Here is a 14,385-nt window from a genome sequence, read left to right as displayed (position 1 = left end):
ATCTGTTTTTCGGCTTGCCACAGTGCAGTCTTGGATGAGGATAATACGCCTACTAAACTGTACGTCAAGTCGCTATCGCAGTTTTTATGGCAGCTGCAAACCCTGTTACAATAGACGTGAAAATAACTAACGTTTACATAAAGGAGAAAACGTCACAATCTTCCAATGCGGGCCTGCTGGTTAATTAAAAAGGAAGGAACGCTTTATACATAGGCCATGCGTGCGGTAAAACTTTTTACGGCGCATTTACCGCACGCCAACATTTAATTCAACTTGAAAAAGGCAAAAAACTTAACAGGTTATTAAGGAAAATACTTTACCTCACGGGCGAGAGGGTGTAAAGACACTTTCTCACCTGTGATGGGCTCGGGCGGCAATCGAATCCGGTAAAGACCGGACTCGATTGCTGCTCGAGCTCTGCTTGGCGTCCTTGAGTTAGCTGCAATCAGCGTGCTGTAAACTGTAACTTTCCGTATTTATTAGGTCAATAACAATTTTATTCCTCGATTCCATTTAATGGTTCATTCAATTCATGTGGTGCTTTGCTGGGCAAACACAGTTTGGTATGTAAATGCTCGTTTAATGTTTGCCTACATCATTTCAGATTAATACCGTTTGATGGACCTGTGTCAATAGTAAAGTTCCAGTGTTTACAGTTCAATTATTTTCAATCCTGAGATGTGGATTCGCATGTGATAAAGCAGCCGCCATGTTTCTACCTCCTTTGTTACGAACTAACAGAAGCGGCAACAAGTTCTATTTCGTGTTTTCCGAATTCGAATGAAATTTCGAGGAATAATTCGAGACCCTTGAGGGCTTCTATTTACATTCGATCGGCTGGTATATTGACTCCAAGCCTTAATTGAGGAATCCCGTCTAAAAACTCTACTTACGTCCCTCGGACAGGTCCTTGTGAATTCCGGCAACGAAATCCAGGCCATTCCTTCATTGCGTTTTTCGTAATTTAACTCGTGCGACTTGAAAATTTTGGCCCCGTCAGATGAGGGACTTGACTGCGTCACCACGTTATTTTCGCAATTAATTTCGAGTAATTTTCCGAGTCTGAGTGACACCCGTCGAGACAAAACGCACCTTTATCATAAAAACACGTACATACATCACAAAGGGCTTACTTACAGAGTGATTAATTTCCCAGGTAAATTGCACACCCCGATGGTGCTAATTAGCTGACGTTTATCTAGCGAATGTGATATATCCTGCTAAGTAATGAATGTAAATGAGGTTCTCGCTCTACTATTACCAAGCTGCTAAAAGGGGGGCTTGAATTTACTGGCCCGAATTGTAGTTGTTGTTGCACCTTTCGTGTCATGTACTCGGGAAGAAAATTGGGCTTCATCTATCATGTATTTTATTGTATCTCAAGATTGTTTCCGAGTTGTTTGCGACTGTCGCGTTTCTTACGTTTGGTGTATGAAATAGCGTATATTGTTACGATTTTAAGGTGAAGACGAAGGCAGCGATAAAAATTTTATAAAGGACAATCTGCGATTTTCCTAAACGTTCATTAATACCGTTTGCGCATACGTTTCCACGAAAACGTAAACTTTCTCGGGCGCTCCAACGGGACATTCACATTAATGACGTGGGGAACGTGAATGCCGCCTCACAAAAGGAATTGTTAAAGGATCAATACGTACTTGTCAACTCCCAGCCCCAATATAAATGGCCGCCGTGGCTCTCCGAGAGTTGTATTATTTAGTTTTCCAAATTTACATGTCATCTCAGCAAAAATAACAAAATGGTCGCCGTTTCGAAGGCCGCGACCGTCGTCTTCCCGTTAAAACTTCAGCTGTAGCCTTTAAGATGGCGACTCGGCGCCATTTTGAAAGCTACAGCTGGCGCCTTTACGTCAAAAATCCTCACTGCAGTCTCGCGCCGAGCATGCGTCTACGTACTGCCGTAGCCAACCACATGCTGTGAGATAGCAAACTGTCAACCGCAAATATGACGTAATCTTTCATACCGAATTTATCATATTTTAGGGCATCCTGGGGCGCGTTGCATCTAAACCTTTGTCAACGTGATTAAACGACATCCGGCGAAACTGGGCCAACTGCACCATCATAAATTCTTAAAGGCCCAAGGCTAATTTTAGCTTTCCATGTGTTGCATTCAGAATAAGGTACAGGTTTAATCTTGTTTTGGAGCGATAACGAGGGAAAGAGAGTGAATGCATGCACCCTGCTTGTGCAGCTTGGCCAGCACATATGAGCATGCAGTTTCCTTGCATGTCGCACACATACGGAGAGGCACAGTTTTTGTGATGAAGAGCGATGCATTCTGGTTATTAATTCGAAATATTCTCAAATTTTGAGGATGTCGTAAGATGCTTCTTTTATTTCCTGGTTAAAACGAGAGCTTTTGGGCGCTATTAAGACCTCAAAACAGCGTTGGTGTGAAGCTCCTTTCCGTGCCGATTCTTGAATATCACAATTTCCTAGCTTCGAAGCCGCAGAAACGGAAAATATCGAAGCCGCCCAATTTTCACAATTTTAGGGCGACTCCGAGAAAGTTTTTGCATTATATTTACTATAAATTTAAAAATCCCGCTCAGTAGGAAAAATGCTGTGAGAGATGCGACAAGACTCATCCTCGCAGATGTCAATTGCAAATCCCGTCGCTTATCGTCGTTTTGGAACTTGCACTGGTGCGACAATGTGTTGCTTTATGGAACTATTTTCATTTCATTTTTCCTAAAAATGAATTTTCCACGTGGTAATTTATCGTTCTTTTCTTCAGGGGCGGGCACAAAAGGCATAAAAAAATTACATTTTAAAAGTATATGAAGGTTTTAAAAATATATGAAGTTGACCCATTTTCCTGCGTTGTCGCTTATTCATGCTGACAGAGGTTTTGATGCAGTGTATATCCGGTTACCCCAAAATATGATAAATTACGTGTCGAGAGTCATGTCATGTTTAGGTGTATAAATGATAGCAATTCGGTTTTGTCTCGAATAATGTCTTCAGTTAAGGGCTAAAAAAGCAGAGTTAAACCGTAAGGTGGGAGTGTAATGCTTCCGAACCAGCGTCACGGAATATACGTGCATGGTGTAGCATGACTTCCTATACAACTTTAAACGACTTACTCCGGAGCCTAGTTTGCCGAGGTTACCGAGTTATTTATTAATATCTAATAAATTTTGAAAAATTTAAACATACCGAAACGGGGAATCGGGGCACCGTGCGCTACTTGCGCCTACCTTTGTCCTAAAATATAAAACTTTAACTTACGGCCTTCCAGCTCTGGAAGGGGAACACGTACACCAAAATCGAAAAAGTAACTGAGGTCAGAGAAAGCTCGTTGAGAAACTTTTGCCGAAGATGTCTATGTCGGAACTTCGCTTGGCATCCTTCACGCAATGAAAGTAGAGCGCGAGAAAATACAATTTTGCTCACTCGTTTGAAAATCGTTATTTTCACACAAGCACAGACGAGTGCGACACTTTCAGTCGGCCGGTGAAGTAATGTTTAATTCTGCTAGGAAATCGTCCTCTTTGAAAGGTTTTGGTTGATAGCAGGAATGAAAAACGTGCATATTTGTCCCACATACCTTTTAATTATCATATATATACGGGGTGTCAATTTGAAAACTTCCCACCGCTATTACCTCGAAACGGGATGGGATTATACGAAATCGCCGGAACACGTCGAGATTTGCTATCGAAGGGGAACAATTTTTGTGCAAAATTCACTGCATTTCTCTCAATCCTCTACCTCGCAGACCACCCTCTTGAACGTCTTAAATAGTGAAGAGGGTTAAGTGATATATCATTTTAAAGGGCTTTTCATTCTCTACGTTTCGGTATCCCCGTGTTAACTATTGTGTTGTGGCGTTACGCGCCCTCAATCATTCAAAATTCGCTTTGCCTGTTAATGTTCTGATAGCGTCAAAATTAAGTTTTTTTTTTTAATTCATACATGTGTTTCGGTTAGGAAATTGTTGTATTTTATGTTTTATAGTTTGATTTCGCAGCACCGTTTCATAATCCTCGTACAACTGCATGTTTGCCGGTGAAATGCGGCGCAAAAGCACTCGAATCCAGTACATTACCGGAATATTAATTATTGTAAATAGCAAAGTGAAAACAATCTGCGTCCAAAAGTTACGGATTAAATTTTATTTAATTTCAATTATAAATGGAATTTGATACGTAAGTTTTATGGCACTGTAAGTCCAAAAGGGGCCTATAAATAGAGAAATCGTTAAAACGATATTACCAAAGTTTTACGACATTGTAAAACAAGGAAACTTGTTATGGGAGCATGAAAATTGCCAGATCGGAAATTTGACCCGAGCAAATGGCCGCGGTCGTTGCAATAACCGGAATTTTTGAGGATGGCGGACGGGAGTTCCCTAATAATAATGCGTGCCCAGAGACAAGAAGATGTCATCCGCTTTCAGAGTTGCACCAAAGCTTTGCTAAACGGGGGGGATGATATTATTGATCGTAAATTGAGGCTGACACATCAATGAAATGTAATTAAACCTCTTGCCACGAAAAGTGCTTTGTCAGCGTTGAGGATTAGGCATAGACAGTAACGTATCGTCCGCACCAACCTCACAATCAATATCTTTGCGATGTGTGACGAGAGCGAGTAATTAGCGCAGGCCGGGGGGACAGAACAACAAAACAAAAAAAAAATCGAAGCAAAACTTACAACGACTGACATGCTCTATTAATATTATACGAACTTCCTCGACTTTGGTTCTAAGGCGATCCCAAGAAAACTTTCCTAAACCTCCGAATCTCAAATCCCGCACAACATCAAAAGAGGTGCGAGTTCTAACAAAAGCGAACTGCGGAGCGGTTTCCAGCTATTTCCCAAGGCGCCCGCTCGTCCTTCGCAAATGCACCAAACAAAATGGCGTTCCAGCTCGAGCTTTTACACAAACAAACCCTGAGAGAGTCGTATTTGCTCCTCTCACCTGAAACACAATATACACGGACATAAAGCGAAATAGGACCCAGCGTGACATCAAATTTTGCGGCCGGCAATAGTTCTTGTTTTAAATAAGGGCGTAAATTAGCTTTCACTGTCGGCTCAATAAAAGGGGCCGTTAAGTCGGCTTTGGAGGGCAGAGAGGCGCCACGGCGGTTTTATTTCTTAATCTGGTTAAGGAGGGGCCATGGGAACGAAGTGATGGTAGAAACCAAAAAGTTGTTTGATTGATAGCTCCAGACCAGCGTTAACCCGGAAAGTGTTTTACGGCACTAGAACTGACAACGACCGATCAAAACCACGTTAAGAAAAAAACTGAAAATTAACGTTCAAATGACATTACCAGTCGATGGTAGCGTCACGTAAACTGTTCAAAAATTTTTAGCAATAATTAACCCCAACCTTAAAAATCCAAAGGAGTTAGGTTTGGGCTGCGAGGCGTCATCTTATGAGATCATAGCGTCCAAGCCAACTTCTCGCGTGATTTTCATTTAGTCACGCAGTCACCTGCTGGTCACTGTGACCGGGACATCCATCCAATTGAAACCGAGCTCGCTCGTCTTACCAATAAAGGAATTGTTTCCAGGTGTGCGTTACACAAAGCCAAAAGGTCTTGAAAGGGAAAGAATGAGACGGTTGGGAGGATTGTCTTTTCATTTTGCCTGAATTTTCAGCGCTTTCAGTTACTCTTGCTACGTCAGTTCGTTCATATAGTAATGGATTGCGTAGTGGATTATCGGGGTGGCTTATCTTTGTAATCAATCTGTTTTGTTGCTCCTACGCACTGTTTAGTTTTTTTTCCATTGTATCGGCCCCTCAGGCGGAGTTGAATATTTTTATTGCTGTCTTCGTGCGGATACTTTTGCCTTTAGAGTCCGTTTAGTACTTTCTAATCTCATATTTTTTTTAACGAAAACGGCTCAAAAAGGGCGAGTACTCATCTCATGGGGACAAAACTTGGCCCGCATTTCGCAGATTTTGCGTCTCTAGTTTTCCAACCCCAAGGGGAACTCCGTGCACCATCTTAGCTTTCTGGTCCATTATACAGGGCGTTCCTTAATGACGTGCGGATATTTTAAGCTGGGTCTCTACGCGAAAAAATACTGGTAGTTTGTGATATAAACTGCGTTCCAAAAATGCTCCGTTACGAACTTACGGGGCTGCAAAGTTCGGGAAAAATGGGGCTTAATTAATGCTTCCGGGACCGCTTGAGATATTTCAATGAAATTTGGTATGTAAATAGGGTTTATAAAGGGGCATTAGTTGCAATAAAAATGTGCGGTTCAATTCAAACTTATTCAAAACTATTTTAATAGAAGTAAAATAATAGAAAATTTACCACGTAGTGGATGGACATCGTAAGGAAATAGGAGTTACTTTAGTATTTTTAAAGTAAAATAAGGTGCGCCACTGATGTTCGTCGAAATAAAAATACGTAAAAAAGGAAATTCGTTGTGGTTATTGTTGTTAGTAAAATCTGTGCGTTCAATGTTATTTTTTACTAATGCAGTTGCATTAATGATGGTGAATTATTCAAATGCGGAAATGGCCGTAATGCATAACGTGTGCGGCATCGCTAACGGTAATGTTGTACAAGCTAGACGTATTTATCAGGAGATGTGTCTTAATCGTGCTTCGCCGAATCTCGAACCCTTCATGACGTTCATAAACGTCTTATTAAAACTGGCAGTTTCCATAAACGCACATTGGAAGATGGACCTCGAACTGTACGAACACCTGAAATTGAGGAAGCGGTGCCGCACCAACTCGAAGAATATCCCGAGACAAGTACGAGGAAGATCGCTTGAATATTTGCCATCAAATTGTTTATAAACTTTATAGCCCTTTATAAACTGTCTTTACGCTTCAAAATTCATTGAAATATCTCAAGCGATTTTGCAAATATTCGTCAAGGTCCATTTTTTCCTAAAACTATGCGGCCCGGTATTTTCGTAACGGAGCATTTTTGCAACATAGTTCATGTGACAAACTATCATTATTTTGTCATGTGAAATTCCACCTTGAAATATTTGCGCACCATTAAGAAACGCCCTGTGTAGGTAATTTAAAAAGCATTTTCGGATGTTCTGCAGTTGCTCGCTAGGATTCGCCGGGGAGAGAATTGTCCAATTCCTTCGGAGATATGGCAAATTGGTGTCCAATAATTGAAAGTCCGCGCCTACAGGCCCTTTGAGCCGCAATTTTTTCTCTGTTTAATAACCGATATATTTTTGTCGAACAGAGGTTTCCGCTGGTGCACTATTTGTGCACGATAAAATCTCGCTGGCTTCCAATCTTCCTTAGTAAGTTCGGAAAACACGTCCTTTACCAGCATTCTTTATAACTGTCTTGGGAAAATCCATCCTACTTTCATACGAAATACGTAAATTCCAGGCGAAATTCAGGTCATTTATAGTGATATCATCAAAATCTGGTAGTAAATTTCGCAGAAGCTTCCTGCATATAACCAATTTAATTTGAAGTTTCATACGGTTACTGCATAAAATATTCCGTAATAATGCTACTTCTTTGACTAACAGGATCCTCGTGATCCTCGGTAAGCGGACCGATATAATTTCACTGAAGCAACTTATTTCAATTTAGAGAAATTTTTGCAATTGTAATTACCGAAAAACCCCTTTTTCCTGTAATGGATTGGGCATAAATTTGTGCTTTTACACGGTACAAAGTCAGATTTAATAAATCATCAAATTTCGAATAGCCGCATCAGCAGGCGCCATTTACAGGGTTAAAAACGGGAACGAGAACTCGTTTTGTTTAAAATTCCTCTCGGCAGGCTTTCAACGTGTGAGTGCCAAATTGTTAGAATTTTTTGTTTGGCCTGATGTGGGCTTCCTATGAGTTCCCCTGGATTTTTAAACAATTTTTGCAACATTGTTAACGCGAAAGGGAATTTTTATCATGGCGCGTTATGGCTTTTATCAAGGGTTTTAGCAGTTGTTTCATGGGTTTGATAAGCCTTCACGTTCGAAATCATAAAACGCACCACCAGAACATGCATATAGCCGGTATCAGTAAATGTCACATTTATCTGGAGGAAATAATGCAAAATTTTCCGGGAGTAATGCGAGGCGTTTACCTAAATTGTAGAAGTTTGACAGAATAGGGGGTGGCCCAAAAAAGTCGCGAATCCATTTCTTAAAGGGGACGCCGTCAATGTTACTCACCATTGCCTGTCTACGGGCGATTTTTTCCATTTCTCACTCAACGATCATCCATCCATCACGTCTATCAACAGGTACAGATAGCGGAAAACGGTTTCTACTAACCGGCATTAGTTTTGAAAGCTGCATCAAATATACGGCGCGCAGCAATTTTTCGAGCTTGTCAAATTACTTTTCGAAATTTTTTATTTATGAAAAAGTCAAAAATTGCTATTTGACAAGTGTAGCGAAACGGTGGGGGAACCAACGAAGACGAAGCGCAGGAAGAGAAGTGGGAAAAAGTCAAGAAGTGGCGTTCGACAAAGGTTTCGAAAAGATGGAAAGAAAGAGCGAACCGTCTTTCTTTCTCCCTCTCTCCCCTTCTCCCGCGCATGCTCTCGCTCCCTTTCTCTCTGTTACTCCCTTATTAGAGGATTTGGTTTTTAAACTGATTTTACAGGGTGCTGCTTAAAGATAAACAGTTCATTCCTTCAGCTTGGTGTCAAAAAATCGAGACCGCATGCCGGTCATTTGGGTCATATTTAGTTCCAACAAAGCCTAACTATCTTCCTTTTCGGCTACACTATAATTTTGTTCTGCTCGAGTCTCAGTCATCGTCGTTGGACCCCAGACTAAGAACTTGCTTCTTTGCCCCAATGTATTCATTCTCGCTAAGTTTCTTTCCCACATAGCTGAACAACGAGCCTAGAGCTCGGTGCCTATCAGCGAATATATCAAATTCGGCTCCCAGGGAAATCAAACAATCCGCTAAAACTTCAGTCCTCTGGGCAATGGCAAATGGGAGTGCATGGTTCACGATGCAACGGCACTGTTGATAATCCATTAAAACTTCGTCAAATTGCTGCTGGAGTTTTCTTAACGAGCCATCGTTTACGTTCAAAATTTCCAAGATTATTTTAAAATTCTTCAACGCCAAACTGTAATTTCTTTGTTTTTCAAAAAACTCGTCTTGGAGCTTTTTTATCTCGCCATTGTTGTCATTCAAGATCGTTAAAAGCTTCCCTTTGAGCCCGTTCAAGGTCGTGGATGCGTAAGTCTCAGTCAATTTCTTCAAGGTGCTGGTTACTGTATCGTCGATACATCGTTTACGCACCAAATACACGTTCAGCAAGGAGCACATGCGAGTTGCAGACTGGATTTCCAACACTGTGCGTTCAATGTGATTGAGCAGATACTCCAGGATGGTTTCAAGGAGGTTGTACGATTCGATGAGCTGGAAATTCAACGATTTGTCAAGAAAAATTTTCGAAATTTGAATCTTCGTCTTCTAAAACTCACTTCTTTATGTTGCTCAAAATTCTCAGACTCTTCTAGCTGTACGTTGGCCAGGTGAACTTTAAGGTCTTCACTTCTGTTCTCCGAAGCTGAGTCAGTGAGGACCACTGCCTGAAGCTGAGGCACTACAAACCTGCCAGAGCATTCCTCTTTGTACAATGTTTCTTCCGCCTCGTTCATGAAATTACTGTTAATAATCTGATGGCGCAGAAACAGATTTAGGTGCTTCATATAGCTGAAATGTTGTAATATACGCTTCGAAGTTGATTTTGACGGATTTGTCACAACTATCTGGCCACCTGTTAATTAAGCCTGGTGTCCTATTGAAATTACGGATTAACTGGTAGGATCCAACAGTGGTGTGATTTACTGGTCCCTAGTAAATCACGCCACCGCTTGCTCCCTTTCTGGGCCTAATGTGGCCATAAACAGTGGTCCTCTCTGCGTCATCACTCGCGTTGATAAATGGTCAAGTAATGGGACATTTTCTTTGAGTGCCCGCTTCACTGAAATTATATTTCGCCTAACATTAAGGACAATTTGCCTTAATTTCGACCGTTTGTCTAAGATGCTTCGAAGTCAAGATTGATTCCGACCATTATATTAGAAGTCCCCCGGTAATTAAGGAAAGGACTGGGATGATGGCCCTTCATTTTATTAACCGGGGTGTTATCGGTTTATTGAGAGCCTTAACGAATAGCGGGCATATTTCTCCGACTGCGAGTCGTTTATTAATTCCAGGGCCTGGTAGGGCTGCAAGAACTCGGCTTACGGAGACTTAAGCAGTTCTTTTTGGAAAAGTTCGTTTTTTCCAACGAAAATTGACAGTTTTCGATGTGCAGAGCGTCCAGTTTCAGTGACGATTTCATTAAATGTTGCCTACAGGTCTGCAACCTTTTGAGATATTCAATTCAAATTCTGAAATGAAGGCATTCCTGTAACCCAGTCCGCCAGAGGGATCACGTGGTTAACGTAATCTATCTCTCCGTGAACATACCTCGAGAGACCAGGGTCGCTGGGCTCAGTCTGGGACCGACCAACAGGTCATAAACAAATATTCAAATGGCAGCAAATTCAGAGCATCACGTTCATTAATGGCGCGACTGAGTTATGGCATAATGGCGTAATTTACAAATGAGTAAAATTTCGAAACGAATTTAATCCGTCACTAGAATTTATTGTGAGTGAAAATTCTGATCCGGCAACCACCGGAACGATTCCGCCCACGTCAAACCACCAGCCACTTCGTTGGTCTTTGCGGTAGGCACACTGAACCTCATGCGGTCCTTCTACTTGAACACTTCCGACGTTTCCACTTGCACTGGTGCTACCTGCAACAACGCAGTACCGGGTCTCGTGAAATTATAACAAAAACGGGGCTTTTTGCTATATTCAAGCAGCGGCGTACGATTTTTTCGCCAAAAGCTCTTCGAGCTTTTTCCGGTCCACACTCGGCGCGAAGCAGAAGCGCAGAGGAACTTCAGATGCCTTGTCATAGGGTGCTGTGCGCTGCAAATTTTCAACGATCACCCTGTATGTTTCCCGTAAAGTTTTTGGGAGCTCTAGTCTGCGGATTTGCCGCTAATAACTTCGCTGATTTTCGGATTCATTCATGCCCTGACTCCATTGAGCTACCTATAGACAAGTTTGAATCATGAGCCTGTCACTAGTTACACGCGACTCAGGTATCTAAATCAGGTTACTTGCATAGCTTCTGTACTTAACTGAATTAGGGCCAAGCCATTAATGTGCTCCAACCTTCGATTGCATCAATCGAACTTCAATGGGAACGTTCAAACGGAGCTTAGGTATTTGTTCGTTTAATGATTGGCTTGATGTTAAAGGTAATAGCATATTAATAATTTGGCCCTCACTCGACTTCCTGTTGGAATGTATTCCCATATGACGAGAGTTGCTAAACTTTAATGGTTTGCTTTAACTAGTTATGCCAATAACTAAACCCTTGTGCATGCTGTTTAATAACGGATCAATGATACAGTGACGGGCCAATGGGAAAAGTAACCTCAAAGAATCGAATTTTATTTAATGCGAATTACGATGTCGGCGCTGCCAGTGTGCACTTTAACGGGGCGAGATGTACTGAAAAGATATCAAAGGCATTAATCTTGAAGAGACGCAAAAGCTACAGCTCGTAAAGACCGTATTTAGATCTATGAAGGATGTACATATATGAATTTGTTTTAGCCGTCCCGCGTCTTTTCAAGACGTTTTTCACGCCACGTTCAACGCGTTTTTGTTCATTCCAAAGTTCGTTTTTTTTTTTTTTTTTTTTTTCATTTTAAAACCGTCCTCGGCGCCATTTACCCGAACAGCGGTACATTTTATAAAGGGCTCGTCAAATTAAGCAAGTTTGACTAATTACCCTAATATAGCCGACGTTATGCCCAGCACTAATTCTGCCACATTAAACGCGAGGAACAGTTTTAAGATTCTCTCAAAGTTCTTCGTCGGTCCCCGTTCCAAGCTGCCGCGCCGCAAATTTCTCATAATAAATTCACCGAAAAAAAAAAAGCAAAAACTTCGTTTACGTTAATAATCCTCATCTAAAGCTGAATTTCATGCAAAGCACTGTGGCTTCAAAAATGTGAAACTTGGCCGTTGTTATGAATTAATTATCATCGCGTAGCCGCATTACACCCCGGGGACCTGCCGTATACAGAGACGGGCCAAAGATAGTATTTCAAGCACCTCCGAGGCCCAAAGCGTTATTTCCTCCGAGATTATCGCAACATCACGCGAACTTTCCCGAAAGAAAAACGACCTTAACGCCCTTTTTCCGAGATAATTTTCGAGCCCATGACGAATACGCCAAGATTAATATCACGCCTCACTAGAGTAAAAATAATAATAAAAAAAAATGATCCGGGGAGGGATCCCGCCTTAAAGCTGGAGCTAATGAGGCCGTTCTTTGGCAGCGAAACGCAGGCAGGCGAAGTTGTAGGTTTTTTTCGTGAGAACATAATCAGCTTCAAACGGGTTTCCACGTCTTTAATTTAATTACTGCTATGGCTTGAATAAACTTCGTTAAAGAGAAAAGTTTAGACTCGGATTGAAAATTAAAATGCAGCTGCTGCAGCTGCTTTTATACTCGTTAACAGGGACTTTTGCGAAGTTGCGGGGATTTAATTTGTGTCAGTCCAGCCAGGCGCAACTGAATTAGCATGGGAAAGAGTTGGACGGTTGTTTTTCTTTGTATTGTTCCGAAGCTGATTTTGACTGGCATTTATTTACAGTGTTGCGGTTTGTGCCGGGCTGATTGGATTAAAAATATGGCCATAGCCAAATAGAGTTCTTGCCCCAATAAACAACAGAAACTTAGTGCCGCAGTAGGCATAATTGATGCCATATCGGCAACGTGTTACGTAAACATGCACTGATTTACCTTTAGTTCATAAAATAGGTTTAAATTTATTCAGCGCAGCTGGGCTAAGCGCACCCCTGCTGAATGTAAGCTTTATTATCACTGCATAAAATGCATAAACTTCACGAAAGCTCATTAAACACAATCAGCTATTTAGCTAACATTACACGCTTTCGAACCGGGATATAGTAGCAAATTTACGAAGCTATATTACCTGATTCAACAAGCTTTATTAAAAGCTCCGGAGCACGACAAATTGCCGGAGCGACCTTGCAGCAAATCCCAGGAAGGCGTTAGAAAACTACAATAAATCCGGACAATATATCTTTGGTACTATAAAGCACTTAAAAAGCTCGAGCTCCCTGAAGTGCCATTTGTTGTGGCCAGGTCGGGTTCGACAGGCGACCAAAACGAGGCCTTTAGTTTAATTTTTAATCGGGTTTCCAATGCGGAAACTAATGGACGTCCTTGTAGTGGGATTTAAATATAAATTGCAAGGCATTAGTTCAGGTGGCATCAAAGCGTAGATGAAATAATGGAAGATTTGCTCAGTTCCTAAACGAGTTAACGGTTAGTTATCTACACGGCGAGTCCTCGGGTTACTCTGGAGATGGGACTTGAGCGGTCCAGGTCAGAGTTGGGTGGTGCCGGGCAAAGTTAAATGCCACCACGCACATACTGAGTAGTCCCGAAATAGGGGGGGAAGTTTCTAGATCTGAACCGTGGAGATCTGGGCGAATTGGGGAAACGTCGAGGGCTGTCGGGGGTGTTCGAAATTGCCTGAAATTTCCGAAAAACCTTTTTATTTTTTCCCCGGTTTATTAGGAGAGGTAAATCATAGTTGTTGACACGAGAGAATAACGTACCGACAAAATTTCAATTCGACCTTTCGGAGAGCGAAGGACCTGCTTCTAGTAAATTAAACGTGTACTTGTCGGAGATTTATTAGTCCTCACGTTATAAAGTGTAACGTCAAGAGCTGATAATAAGACGAAGGGCAGGCTGACAGGGCCATCTTAAGACGAAGCACTGTCGATCGAGATCGCTGCCACCAAGGGCGCAATCGAGAGGCCACGTGTGCGAGCTTTTCTCGGGGAACAGGGACTAGCGGATACCTTATCTCTCGGATTTGAAAGGCTCGCGCGAGATTTGAAAAAGTCGAGATCAAAAAGGGACAGGCAGATGAGATTTGGGAAGGACGAGGAGCGCCCGCGTTGTTGCGGATCCGTTGGTTTTGCCCTTTCTATTCTTGCCATTGAAAGAAAACAAATACTTCATATCATCACGGAAAATCTCCCTAATGACGATCCGACATGCTAACGTTCGAGGATGTTGCCAACCGAGTTGCTGCGACCTTCCAAGGTAACTCCACTTCACCTTTCCTTTCACCCAGCGCGTAATGGAGCCTTGTCGGAAAGATAAATTCCAATTCGTCCAAGAACCGCCATTTAAATATCTCCTCCACTATTTTATTCCCGACTTAACCTGATTCAATATATCCAGTTTTATACCTTGCGGGTGTGGTATGTGGTTACCCACTGACTCGTATCCCGGATCTAATTTAATATTGGGATTTACT

The 14,385-nt window shown here is 41.9% G+C and overlaps 2 protein-coding genes across 6 annotated transcripts in view; both read right to left on the bottom strand.

Moving 5' to 3' along the window:
- dpr12 (defective proboscis extension response 12) overlaps nt 1-14,385 on the bottom strand; it is a 214,084-nt gene that overhangs the window by 36,817 nt on the left and 162,882 nt on the right. The window lies entirely within an intron of this gene.
- Nucleotides 8,332-9,714, bottom strand: LOC136345716 (uncharacterized). The gene is made up of 2 exons (XM_066294255.1): nt 9,428-9,714; nt 8,332-9,362 (listed from the first exon to the last, which is right to left on the bottom strand). The coding sequence occupies exons 1-2, from the start codon at nt 9,653-9,655 to the stop codon at nt 8,736-8,738; spliced, it is 855 nt and encodes a 284-aa protein (XP_066150352.1). The 5' UTR covers nt 9,656-9,714; the 3' UTR covers nt 8,332-8,735.

This window comes from Euwallacea fornicatus, chromosome 2 (assembly GCF_040115645.1).
Source record: "Euwallacea fornicatus isolate EFF26 chromosome 2, ASM4011564v1, whole genome shotgun sequence".
In the NCBI taxonomy this organism is placed as follows: Eukaryota; Metazoa; Arthropoda; class Insecta; order Coleoptera; family Curculionidae; genus Euwallacea; species Euwallacea fornicatus.
This window is presented reverse-complemented; position numbering and strand designations above follow the sequence as displayed.

Bases quoted from the DNA above. Each gene is read 5' to 3' on its own strand.
- LOC136345716 (XM_066294255.1), bottom strand. From the start codon at position 9,655: ATGAAGCACCTAAATCTGTTTCTGCGCCATCAGATTATTAACAGTAAT. The intron at 9,363-9,427 runs GTGAGTTTTAGA...TTGAATTTCCAG, and splicing joins ATTTTGAGCAACATAAAGAA to CTCATCGAATCGTACAACCT.